General features: G+C 35.1%; 1 protein-coding gene across 5 annotated transcripts in view; it reads left to right on the forward strand.

The window, feature by feature from the left end:
• Positions 1-11,136: 11,136 nt before the first annotated feature.
• LOC148949492 (uncharacterized) overlaps positions 11,137-14,428 on the forward strand; it is a 151,991-nt gene continuing 148,699 nt past the window's right edge. For all 5 annotated transcript variants that reach the window (XR_016142087.1, XR_016142088.1, XR_016142090.1 and 2 more), the window contains exon 1: positions 11,137-11,264. Coding sequence is in view for 2 of the 5 variants with exons in the window: in XM_089092991.1 (XP_088949117.1) it covers positions 11,253-11,264 (12 nt within the window). In the remaining 3 variants the exon portion in view is untranslated. The remainder of the gene's footprint in view (positions 11,265-14,428) is intronic.

A 14,428-nucleotide genomic window follows, 5' to 3' on the forward strand; every position in this document is an offset into this window, starting at 1 on the left:
AGTGCCTGAAGGCCCAGGCGAAGCATGCAGGACCTCCTGACCTTGTGTAGGTGGGACAGCTCTTGAAGGCAACACATGATGGAAAGTGAACGGGCCGACGGCGTTACATTCTTGCACCGATGTGGCAGCAGGGTTCTCCAACCAGTGGCTGGTGTGCTGTGGGGCTGTCTCACCCTCCCTTGCTTTTACAGGTGGAGTGGCCATATATTCTTCATAATTGTCCTGAAAAGAAGAGAAAAAAGTTAGTATCGAAATAATTTTCCCCTTTTTCCACAGAATAAAAATTAGTACGCCCATCCATGCAATTTTGTTTAGTTTATCAATAAGAAAGCAAAAAGTAAAAAAATTTCGTGAAATATACTAATTGCATCCTTTTTGAATCTGAGAATTACGGTCCACTGAACCGTTCAAAGGCTGGCCTAGTTTTTATATTTATCAGACCCCCCCGAACAAAAAAGTCCCCGGACAGGAACCCCACGTAAAATATCCCGGCGACAACTCATGGACAAAGATCCCCTCCCCCCCCCCCATCTAGATATCTAAGCCTGGTTTACCAGATACGTAAGGCTCCCTGAATCATGAACAAGACCCCATATGGTTTTTTTTTTTAAAACCCCCCAGAAAAACCGCCACCTGACCATCAACCACCCGGACATAATCACGGCGACAAACGACATGGGAAAATATCCCCTCCCCCCCCCCCGAAAGATATGGTCAAAATTCTATTAAATTTACACAAAAACTTTAAAAATATTTCGTGAAATATACTAATTGCATACTTTTTTGAATCTGAGAATTACGACTCACTGAACCGTTCAAAGGCCTGGCCTAGTTTATATATTTATCACACCCCCCAGAAACACCGTCCACGGAAAATAACCCCCACGGAAAATATCCCTGAGAAAAAAGACATGGGAAAATATCCCCGCCCCCACCACCGAAAGATATGGTAAAAATGCTATTCAATTTACGTATAATAGAGCAATGTATCTTTTTCTTAAACCGAATCACCATTACTTTTCACTCAAATAAACATTTTGTTTTCACCTTCCAATGGAGGTGTTAGACTTGACATTCTCTTTTCACGCGAAACTGCTTTTAATTTAACGGGAAAAAGTATCATTTTTTTTTTTCAGCGGAAGCTTTTGCTATACAAATTCGTAAGGATTTATCAAAGCATTATGTACTTTAAAAGGGGTGTCAGTGAATATCAGATAATTAAATCGTTGCAAGAAATCTGTAAGTCAAGCCATTGCGGACTGTCTAGTAAGGGACTGACAGAAAGTTAACAGTTGATTATAGATAAGATACGGAATTTATCAAAAACAGAATTATGGTCGTAAACAGAGGGGGAAGGAAGGATGGGGTTTACGTAACGAAAAAAGAGCGTATTTTACGCCTTTTATCGAGTATGAACATCATATAGTGGCGTGTGTATAGGGGGGGGGGGGTGGTTTAACCGAATAGCGGAGAGGGTGACCGCGGAAAAAAATTTTATTTTGAAAATAAAAAATGAAAAAATAACTTAAAGTGCTAATTTTATTTTCCAAGACTTAAAGTTCATCAAATTTATCCATTGTTGTTTACACAGCGTCAAAATACTTTCTGATAATTTAATCACATTGCATGCCCGTGATATATGAAATCTCTAGGGCGAATTGTTATGTAACGGGGAAATCATATGTAAGCAGGTCTCTGATTGGCTGAGAAGGAGGATGTATCCGACTCGATGATTGGCTGAGAAGGAAACATGTGATCTAACTGTTTCCTGTTCCAGGACACCTTGACATTCACCCCTAGCATGCACTTGTCCAAAACAACAATAATAAATAAATCCCTCAGACCTAAGATTAAAGAAACCTTAATGTTTCTTAATTCCCCCCTTTGTGAATCAATAATTCCCCCTAGCGATTATGTAAATCAAGTTCTCAGGGCAGGCTAGCCAAACAACAATGAAGCCTAGTTTGTTTCTTATTTTCCCCTTCGTGGATCAATAATTTCCCCTAGCGATTATGTAAATCAAGTTCTCAGGCCAGGCTAGCCAAACAACAATGAAGCCATGTTTGTTTCTTAATTCCCCCACTCGTGAATCAATAATTTCCCCTAGCGATTATGTAAATCAAGTTCTCGGGGCAGGCTAGCCGAGAAAAACATCAAATAAATCGATCTTGGAAAAAGAGGTCATTGAGCGATTACGTAATCTTTCCCCCTAGGGACTCTATGACCATATTGTTTCATAATTCCTCATGCTCGTGAATCAATAATTCCACCCTCGATTACGCAATCAAGTTCTCGGAAATTCACTTCCCCTTCGATTACGCAATCAATTTCTCGGAAATTCACTTCCCCCTCCAGTCCTAGATCAATAACATTGTTCCCGTTAGAATTCAATGCGCATGTGCAACCTTCGCCCCCGAGTTATTACACATAGAAACAACAAATAAATCGATCTTGGAAAAAGAGGTCATTGACCCCATTAGCCACGTGTTCTCCCTAATGACTCTATGCCCATATATGGTGTACTGATAGGAGATACGTTCTTTTGATAACCGAATTTCGTACTGATCGCGCTGGTACCCCCATCTCTACTTTCCCCCCCCCATATACGAAAATATTCCTGTTTGTTTCTTGTTTTAAGTTGTTTTTTTTAATTTTGTTCCTTACTTTCAGTTGAAAAAAGACGTGTTTTTCACCTGTAGAGCCTACTTTCTTAAGTTTCATTGCTTCTGAACTAATTGGTAAAACAAAGTTGCATTTGAAACATAGATGTTACAAAAACCCCGTTTCAATCTTATCTTATATTAAATAAAAAAAACAAGTTTTTTAAACTGAAAGTAAGGAGCGACATTAAAACTTAAAACGAACAGAAATTATTTCGTATATGAAAGGGGCTGTCCCCTCCTCAACGCCTCGCTCTTTACGCTAAAGTTTTTTTATTGTTTTAAAAAATAAAGTTGTGAGACAGAGTCAAAATTTAGAGTAAAGAGCGAGGCGTTGAGGAGGGGACAGCCCCTTTCATATACGGAATAATTTCTGCTCGCTTTAAGTTTTAATGTTGCTCCTTACTTTCAGTTTAAAAAACTTGTTTTTTTTATTTAATTTCTGATCGTTTTTTAGTTAATGCAGCTTTTATGTTGGCTCGCCGTCATTGAATAAGTAAACAAAATTTGCATAAAAATTTTACTTTTCTTTTGCTAAATGGCTGTCTCTACATTTGGTTCTGACGTAATTTACGAATTAACTTACGTAACGAACTTCTATATTCGTATATTTTTCTTCTGGCAAAAAATACAAAGTTGCAGATTTTTGCAGACATGAGCTTGAAACTTATGTTATAGGGTTTTCTGATACGCTGAATCTGACGGTGTGATTTTTATTAAAATTCTTTCACTTTTAGGGGATGTTTTCCCCTCTTTAAAACATCAGGTAAATTTTCTCAGGCTCGTAGCCTTTGATGAGTAATACTAAACTTAATTCATATATTTAGAATCAGCATTATAAGCCCATTCTTTTGATACATTTATTGACATCAAAGTTTCGTTTTTAAAAGTTTCGATTACTATTGAGCCGTATCGCTTGTTTTTTTTTTTTTTTTTTTATTACGTATATGACGGGGTTCTCCCCTTAGTCAGTACCCCGCTCTTTACGTTAAAAGTTAAAAACAAATTTAATTCACAAACCCCTGAATCACAAAGGCCGTTTAATTAGAATAGATAGCTCTTTTGAAAGCACTAAAAAACTGTAGCGTAAAGAGCGAGGTATTGACTTGGGGGAGAACCCCCTCATATACGTAATAATTTCTGATCTTTTTAATTTCTAATGTTGCTCTTTACTTTCAGTTGAAAAAACTTGTTTTTTTAATTTAGTTTCTGATCGTTTTTTAAATAATGCTTGGAAATACGGCACCCCCTTCATAGAAATGTCCCTTACCCCAAAGAAACATCCTCCACGGAAAGATTCTCCCGAGTAACCCCCTCCTCCAGCTCCCCCCCACCGGAAAAAAAATTCTTCCTGAAAATGTCTGTATACTTCCCAAAAACCAATAGAATACGTAAGCAATGGGCAAAGCTCACAAACTGCAGCCCTTCCCCTGGGAACTGTGGGGGATTAAGTCACCCTGAAAGACATGGTTATAAGATTGTAGACTATGCTGAACAAAATGGCAATCTCAAAATTTTAATTGGGTTACTTTGAGAAAAAATGAGTGTGGGAGGGGGCCTAGTTGCCCTCCATTTTTTTGGTCACTTAAAAAAGGCACTAGAAATTTTAATTTCCATTCCATTGAGCCCTCTTACGATATTCTAGGACCACTGGGTCAATACGATTACCCCTGGATAAAAAAAACAAAAAAAACAACAAATAAACACGCATCCGTGATCTTTCTTCTGGCAAAAAATGCAAAATTCCACATTTTTGTAGATAGGAGCTTGAAACCTCTACAGTAGGATTCTCTGATACGCTGAATATGATGGTGTGAATTTCATTAAGGTTCTATAAGTTTTAGGGGGTCTCTCCCCCTTTTTTCGAAAATCAGCCAAATTTTCTCAGGCGCGTAACTGGGTAAGATTAAACTTGATGAAACCTATATATCTGAAATCAGAATTAAAATCTGATTCTTTTGATGTATTTATTGGTACCAAAATTCGGTTTTTTAGGGTTTCGGTTACCATTGACCCGGGTCGCTCCTTACTTACAGTTCGTTACCACGAATTGTTGGATGAGGCCTAAATTGTATCGTTCTATTATCAAATTAAATAAAAAAAAAAAATTTTTTTACTGAAAGTAAGGAGCAACAATAAAACTTAAAAAGAACAGAAATTATTAAGTATATAAAGGGGGCTTACCCCTCTTCAACACCTCACCCTTTACGCTAAAGTTTTAGTACTTTTAAAAAAGCGTCTTATTTTTCTAATTAAAAGACCCTTTTGTTTCAGGAATCATTATTAAAGAATTGGGACAAAATTCAAACTTAAGCGTAGTGAGCGAGATGTTGAGGAGAGGGTAACCCCCCTTATATACGTAATAATTTCTGTTCGTTTTAAGTTTTAGTGTTGCTCCATATTTTCAGTTGAAAAAACTTAATTTTTTATTTAATTTCTGATCGTTTTTTTTAAATAATGCCAGGAATTCTGGTCCCACCTCCACGGGGAAACCCCCTCCACACGAAATATGCTCTAGACAATTCAATGCCGGTGAAAATTTACCCCGGACAATAACTCTTAACCACTCTGCGCGTAAAATTGAGACGGAAAAGAGGAAGCAAGACATATAAAAAGAATTTTGTATAAGAATTCTGGCAAATTTTTCCAGTGTATAATTTCCTCTGACAACTTCACCCCTGGAAACTTCCCTCCCCATGGACAATTCCCTCGTGGAAAAACCCCCAGCACAAAATTTGCCCCCCCCCCCGCGAAAATGTCTGCCTGTATCTCAATAACGAATGCTATGCGCAAATAATGGACAAATATCATAGCTTAAAGACCTTTCCCTGGGGATACGGGGGGGGGTCATGTTTTACCCAAAGGCATAGTTATTGGGCCTTTCAACTATGATGAACAAAATGGCTATCTCAGAACTTTGATCAGAAGATTTTGGAAAAAAGCGTGGGGGAGGGAGCCTAGTTGCCCTCCAATTTTTTTGGTCACTTAAAAGGGGCAACTTTTGATTTCTGTTCGAAGGAGCCCTCTCTTGATATTCTAGGACCACTTTAAACACAGTTTGGATTCAGGAAAGGCTATTCTATGATACATGCAGTCCACCATCCCCCAGATTTTGTTTACTCTGTGCTTGGACGTGGGGAGCTAGTGCTTTCAATTTTCATAGATTTTAGCAAAGCTTTTGATACTGTTGTTTTTAAGATCGTATTGAGCAGGCTACGTTGTTTAGGTGTTCAGGATGTATCTTTGAGTTGGTTTGAGTCTTATCTTGGAGGAAGAACGCTTAGAGTGAATATTGATGGCTGCAAATCAAGACGTTATTGAGTCCATTGCAGAGCTCCACAAGGTTCGGTGCTTGGACCCCTACTTTACCTAATTTGTGTAGATACCCTGCGATTGTATATTCCTGAGACACTAATCACGTCTTTCGCTGATGTCACTCTGTTTACAGTAAAATCATCTTGTGAAAATATTTTGATTGAAAAGGCCTTAAGGGAACTGGCAAGTTTTACATGATCTAGCTGTCTATCTGTTAATGTTTTTAAGACGAATTTCATGACTTTTTGTAGAATTGGTACTCCGATTATTTTCAATATTAAAATATGTCTGAATGGTGTGTTCCTAAACAAGTTTTTAGTGTAAAATATTTTGACCTGGAGTCATCTGTTGAATTGTATGGTGATATTCTTCCCGAACCAGACTGTCTGAAGCAAGAGATTGAGCTATGGCGCATCAAGTGGGAGAATTTTCTGGTATCAAAGAGGCATATTTGTGCTGTGTCTTCGCTTCAGGCATGCGACGACACCTTTTTTTCCAAATGTTTTTCTTCTTCTGGCTGTTCTTTGACGTTACTTGTTACCACTGCTATTCCGGAAAGAAGTTTCTCAATGCTCAGAAGGCTCAAAACCTGGCTGAGAAATTCAGCAGGACAGGAACGATTGAGTGGCTTGGCCCTCCTTGCAGTCCATAGGGACGTTGACATCTGCCCTGACAAGGTCTTCGACATTTTTGCAGGGAAGAAAAATCGTCGCCTGGAGTTCGTTTTATAGATATAGGCTTTACTATTGGTTCGCTTCACCCTTACTTTTAGCTAAGAACAAACCAACTAAAAAATATGTAGACAACTTCTACTATTTGGCTTCTTTTTGCGTTAACTGTTTTTGCTGTCCCCAAAAAAAAAAAAAAATTAGTTTGTAGTTTTAACTGTTTGTAAATACTTGTCTTGTTTTTGCGTTACTAAAAAAAAAGAAAGAAAAAAAAAAAAAAAAAAAGGCCCTTGAAGATACGACAGTGTTCCTAGTGGATGCGCCCTCGTTCGCAAGGGGCGGATTAACGGTCTCGAGCTAACATAATGTTCCTCAAGACTGTTAGACAAAGTCCACTGGAAAAAATCGGGTAACCCCTCGAACAAAAATCCTGGATACGGCCCTGTGATCCTCTATCATTCTCTTATCAGTCCGTATCTATCGTATGGTTGTTTGCTGTGGACTAGCTCTTTTGTGTCAAGTTTTAAAAGAGTTCAAACTTTACAAAGTGAAGTTGTTCGTGTCTTAGGAGATTATGTGAGATTTGAAAATAGTACTTCGAGTTGCTTCACTAAAATGAAAATTATAAATGTTTATAAGCTAAGAGATTATCATCTAGCTATTTTTGTTTAAAAATGTTTGAATCGTTATTCACCATTTGGGAAATTTTTAAGAGTAACTCGTTTTATCATTGTTATGAACCTAGGCATTCTTCAGGAATAGTGTCTGAGGCTCGGAGTGCTCAGCGCGAATCTTTATTTCCGCGTTTTGCAGGACCACAAGCTGTGGAATTCACTTCCTGAGAGTATAAAGGTGACAGATATTGTTAGCCAGTTCAAGAGTGGGTTGAAATATTACCTTATGGGAAGTTGTTAGTGACTTAAGTTGATTTAAGTATGTCTCGCTAGTAATTCGTTTCCCATGTCGTTTATGGTCTATCAACAATATTGTTTAATAGTGTTTGCTGATAGTTAAAAGTTGTCATATTTTCACTACTTGTTTGCTTTTTTTTTCGTGATTTTGGTTTTTTAGTGTGAATATATGTTAGTAGATTATAAGGATGGAAACAGCCATCATATACCACCCATGGGTTTTCCCCGATGATTGTTGGAAGATTATGTAAGCGTTATTTGGGTTTATATATATTTTTTCTCTCTCTCTGTCTCTCTGTCTCTCTATCTCTTTGTCTCTCTCTCTCTCTCTCTCTCTCTCTCTGATGGCGTGATTTTCATTGAGATCACGTGACTTATAGGGGCTGTTTTCCCCTTTTTTTCAAAATCAGGAAAATTTTCTCAAGCTCGTAACCTTTGATGGGTAAGACTAAACTTAATGAAATTTATATATTTGAAATCGGCATAAAAAGCCAATTTATTTTTGATATATCTATTGGTATTAAAATTCCGTTTTTTAGAGTTTTGGTTATTATTGAGCCGGGTCGCTCCTTACTTACAGTTCGTTACCACGAATTGTTTGATCTACTATATTCATTAAAATGCCGCCATTCATTACAAGCAAATTTTCTTTTAATTCTATGTTAAAATTTTTGTTTTTTGTATATTTTAATTTGCATACGTCAGAATGGTTTTGAAAAATCTTAATCCCATTTTCGCCATGTGAAGATTAAATGCCATGTTCTAACCAATTTCTTGAAAGTATCTGCCAACCAGTGGCAGATCCAGTTGGGGAGCGAGGGGGATGCTCCCCCCCTAACGTATTGGCGGATTTGGGGTTGGGACCGCTTACTCTGGTTTGAGTTGAAACAGAAGTTATTTTTTCGTAATTGGTTTTTAATAGTTCAGCTTTTAATTAGTGTTTAATTATTAAGACTGTTTCATTTTGCAAACAAGTTTGAAACAAAAGTTTCAGTTACTTTGTGCGTTCTCTGTTAGATTTTACTGATGACGCATACCGCCACAAAGTATTTAGTTTAATTTATGTTTATCAAGGGAATCTGTCCGTGTCACAACAAAAGTCAACTGGGAGGTGAAAACCTTCATTTCATAATAACAAGGAGGGGAAATTTAAAATCCTAACTTCTTTAGTATATTTACGGACTGTGCTGTCACAACAGGGCTGAAAAATAAAATATTTAAACTTCTTTTTACTGTCAAAAATTTGCTTTCGAGTCTTGTTCCGGCACCGAGGCGAAGAAATTTATATCATTACTTATTTAGGATGTCATTATAAACGTTCACCGGAATATTGAGGTAGACATTAACCGTGTAATAAATGGATATGGCGGGAGTGGAAATAATGAGAAACTTTTTCTAATAAAATTGTGAATTCTGTAATTTAAGCAAAATATATCGAACTTTAAAAAGTGGAAAGATACGCTACGTTGTTACGAAAAGTAAAATTTGGTTAGTAAATTTTTGAGATTTCGTCAAAGTTGACACTGTTTATTAAAACACTATTTTTAAAAAGAAATAGTGATTAGTTAATGCTTTATTGCTTATACTTAAAACCCTTGTTTTAAATGTCTTGTATGTATTTCTATCTCTTTGTTCTGTTTTTCTTGTTACACCCCTAAAAGAACTAGTATTTAATGTTTAATATATCTTTTACGAATAAGATATATCTCTATCCTCATTTCCAAGCGATGCCACAAAGCTAGGCGACATGCTAAATGATTTGAACTATACAAATTGTCACAGAGAATGCATGACCCCGAAATATGATTCAAGAATATTTTTTTTTTCATATAAAGCTTAACCCACTCACTCTAGTGGTCAGAAGTGCAAAGACAAAGATTTATGTAGAAAATATAAAATTTTTTTTTTTTACAGATGGTAAACAGCTTTTTATTTTGTTTATGGTTATTTTTTTTTATTTTTCATACCATTTTCAATATTTTTATACCATTTTATTTCAACAGATTTATTAGAACTTCAACCCTCACTTAAATTTGATTAAATTTACGACCATTTCCACTACCTGCCTACGAAACACGATTGTCGAGGTTCTCTTTAAATTGCTAGTATTTCTTTGTTCGCAAGTTTATCAAAGCAACCTATTATGTGCCCCTACCCCCTAAAAAGAATCCTGAATCCGCCCCTGCTGCTGACATGCTTTAAAAAGTTTTTCCTCAATATATATATATATATATATATATATATATATATATATATATATATATATATATATATATATATATATATATATATATATATATATATATATATATATATATATATATATATATATATATATATATATATATATATATGTATATATATATATATATATATATATATATATATATATATATATATATATATATATATATATATATATATATATATATATATATATATATATATATATATATATATATATATATATGTATATGTATATATATATGTATATATATATATATATATATATATATATATATATATATATATATATATATATATATATATATATATATATATATATATATATATATATATATATATATATATATATATATATATATATATGTATATTTATATATATATGTATATTTATGTATATATATATATATATATATATATATATATATATATATATATATATATATATATATATATATATATATATATATATATATATATATATATATATATATATATATATATATATATATATATATATATATATATATATATATAAAGGAAGATTTTATAAGTAACTTGCATTCAAAAGGTTAGATTGTTATGCCTTGTTAGAATTCTGGTATAAATTAACAAATTCATGGCACCCTTTAAATTACTAGAAACAAATTATATAGGTCAGGTAGAATATATACTATATATATAGAATAATAGCAAGGTAGAATACCTACCAGATAGAATGATTGATAAATTGGCTTGGGATGTCAACCCGAAAAAATACACCCTAAGTACTTATTTGAATTAATATGTCAAACTGGAAATAAAAAAGGCTATAAGACAAAAAAAAATGTCTCTGTCAAATTGACAGCCCATCGTTAAAAGCTTAGCCAACATCTGAACTGTGTTGAGAGACAGAGTTAACAATGATACATGTTAGAGACATAATGATCAATTCTTGGATGGAACTTTAAGAGAATAAAATCATAAAATTAATAAACGATTTTCTCCCTCCTTCCCAAGTCTGGTGTTTACTACTTAGGAAACACACAAAGCATATCTCATCTCATGGTTCGATTTAATTTCGTGGTAATGTTTCAAGGAAGGAAATCGTAAAAGCCATACAATGGATTTTACGATCCATAGCTGTCGATTCTTTAACCGAAATTAGAATAATGAAGCTATTAGGCCATTTTCTAAACGAACTCCTTTCAGATTTTCTACCGCAAGATCACTAGAACACAGAACAGCCTTTTCCAAGGATTTTCTTATTTGCAGAGAAAATACTATTCGAGAGACGGCTGTCAAGACTTCCTAGAAACTCGGTCCAACAGCGCAAGGAAATTAAAAACAGTAGACGAACAAAGATGGTCCGGTGTATAGCATAAATCTTATAGGAATATTATTTTTCTTCTTTTGGGTGTGCGGCGTGAAAGGAAGTGCGTGGATGAGTCTCGTATTTAAGAAGCAATGCAGTAATGTCGAATGAGGTTAATCATCTTTAAAATGTTTCTAGTCTAACGTAACCATCATAATTCCAGCTTGTATTGCTAAACAACACATAATTTATCTTAGTTGCGTGTCATATTATTTGGAATAACCTTTCTGATTCGGAACTAGAATATCACTCGTTTGAAAACTTTAGATGACTTGTAAAGTAGAATCTTAGTTTACGATTCATTTTTGGCTATTATTGTTGGTCTCGTTTTAGCTGAGTGATTAGAAGAAAATCTTGTAAACTGCTGAAATCTTTCCCTCTCTCGCTCTCTTGCACAGAATTTGAATATTTCGGGCGAAATTTTAATATAAAGGCGAAATCCAAAAATCTTCCTGGAAGTCAAGAGGGATGAGAAATCAGTTTCAAATTTTCTTTGGGGCAAAATCATAGCTTAATGCCACAAAATGGCATGTAACTCCACTCACCCATGGCATAATCTTTTTGGTCACTTAGAAGGGCCCTAGCACCTTTAGTTTCAGCTTGAATGAGCCCTCTTCCAATCTTCTAGGATTGGAAGGATTCTCATGGGTGATCCATGCAATCACCCATGGAACAAAAGAACAAATTAACCCTCATCCATGATCTTCCTTCTTGTAAAAATGCAAAATTTCACATCTTTTAGATAAGATCTTGAAAACTTTATAGTAGAATTATCCAATATGCTGAATCTAATTTTGTGATTTTCGTGAAGTTCGCTTGCCTTTTTTGGGATATTTCCACCCTTTTTCGAAAATCAGGCACGTTGCTTTGATGGTCAACATAAACTTAATGAATTTTATATATTTGGAATCAGCATAAAATCTTTTGTTGTATTAATTGTTATCAAAATTCAACTTTTTAAAGTTTTGGTTATTGTTAGCCCGAATCACTTCCTACGCACAGTTTATCAGCACGGACTGTTTGACATACTTGGTGAAATACATCGCGCATTTATTCCTCCATGATTGAAGGGCTCTATGCCCTTATCTTCCTTCCATATCTTTAAGATTATGATCAAGAGAGCTGCTCTTGTCGAACTAATGACCATAGAATATTAGTAGAAGGCTCTTTTGAATAAAAATTGTGAATCCTAGAGTCCTTATTAGGAGTGGTGCCCCTCGAGGACATTGTAGCCTAGTAAACGACACAGCATTTGCACTAGATTGTGATTAATGGGCGTTTTTGGGTGGAAAATCTCTTCCTAGCTAATTTATATACTAGGGGCTGCCTCCCCGTAACTCTTCTAGGTTTGGTCTGTTTTGGTGGGCGTTTTGACTGAAAACCTCTTCTTAGCTAATTTATATACTAGGGGTTACCTCCCCGTAGTAGCATAATATTTGCATCGCCAAATGTTGAAGACCAAGTTGTGATCAAGATGGGACAAGGATTGCACATAACGTCCATTCTACTGGAGGTCCCAGGGACTTCTTGTTGTCCGGCTCTTAGCCGGCTTAAGCGCTTCTGTGTAGACTTGAGAAGATGTGTTAGTCCCCGTTCTGAACTGGTTATGGGATCATTACTTTTCCTGTGGCCAAGAAGGTTTCAATGATTTAAAGACTATGAACATTGCAACTTGAAATGTTAAAAAATAACTATCTTATCGAAATTTTGACTGACGAATTCAGAAACTTTGAACTAGACTTATTAGGAGTTTCAGAAACTCATATCCCAGGGTTAGGGAACAAGAAATTATGCAATATATAATTTGTTTACTCAGGCAGGAAGGATGGGGTACATAGACAGGCAGTAGGGCGCATGATAAATAAAGAAGCTGCTAAGTCTTGTTTAGGTTGGGAAGGTATTAATAATAGAAGGTTAGTGGCTCATTTTATGAATAAAAAGTGCAGGACATCAGTCATGGAAGTATACGCCCCTGTAGAACCGACTGACGGACATAGTAATGACTCAGATGAATTTTACTTACATCTATTGGAGCAAATAGACAGGGGCCCAGGTAGAAATATGGCGTTAGTATATTTGGTAAATAGGTAAATTTGGTGTAGGAAAAGAAAACAATAATGGCTACAAACTGCTGCAATTTTGTAGGTATAACAATCTAGTTATAACCAATACAATATTTGGTCATAAAATGGCCCATAAGTTAACATAGTACTCACATGATGGCAACACAGTTAACTTTATTGATTATGTTATTGTAAGCCGAAGATCGGCAGGATCGACACAAGATATTAAGGTTTATAGGAGTAAGCCTACTGTTGTTTATCTTAAAAGTAAAGATCACCGTCTAGTAGTGTCCTGGGTTAATTTAAAGCTAAAATTTATGAAAGACTACCATTCTGGAAGCTATGACGCTGGTAGACTCCAGGATGAGGATTTGAGAAAAATTTCTAGGAAGAGTTGTATACTAAATCGGAGAGTTTAAAACTTGACAATGTAGACCGTTGCAACTTTGTAGGTATAACAATCTAGTAATAACTAATACACTAATTGGTCATAAAGTGGCCCATAAATTAACATAGTATTCTTTTGGTGGTGACACAGCTAAATTTATTAATTGTGTTATTATAAAACGAAGACTGGCAGGATCGACATAACATGTTAGGGTTTATAGGAGTACTGTTATTTATGTTAAAAGTGAGGGTCACCATTAAGTGGTATCTAGGGTTAATTTAAAGCTGAAATTTAGGAAAGGTAACTACCCTATGGGAAGCTATGACGCTGGTAGGCTCCATGATGAGAATCTGAGGGAAACTTTCCAGAAAGAGTTGAATACTAAACCGGGGAGTCTAAAATTTGACAATGTAGAAGATAGATGTTCTAATTTTATGAAAATAATTTGTGAAGTCACTGATGGTGTCTTAGGGAAGAAGTTATGAACGCAGCTAGGAATATTAGTGAAAAGGGTTTGTATCTGATAGAGAGGAGGCTTGTGCAAGAACTATTAGAGTGATAGGCAATGTGAAAATAAGAGGAATGTAAAGAAAGAAGAGAAAGCATTAAAATATGAACTAAGGAGGTGTAAAGTGGAGGCTGTGAATAAAATCCCCGAAAATCTAGAAGATGTCCCTAGACGGCATAATAGTAAAATATTGTTCAGGTATGTTAATAAAATGAGAGGGAGTAATAAATCTGGACTTGTCCAAGTTAATGATAAAATCTTGTAAAGTTAAGTTCAATACACAATTAGTGATGAGGAAAGAGTTAAAGCGAGATGGG

The sequence above is a fragment of the Artemia sp. Qi Xiang Cuo genome, chromosome 8 (genome assembly GCF_049724085.1).
Source record: "Artemia sp. Qi Xiang Cuo chromosome 8, ASM4972408v1, whole genome shotgun sequence".
Classification (NCBI taxonomy): domain Eukaryota; kingdom Metazoa; phylum Arthropoda; class Branchiopoda; order Anostraca; family Artemiidae; genus Artemia; species Artemia sp. Qi Xiang Cuo.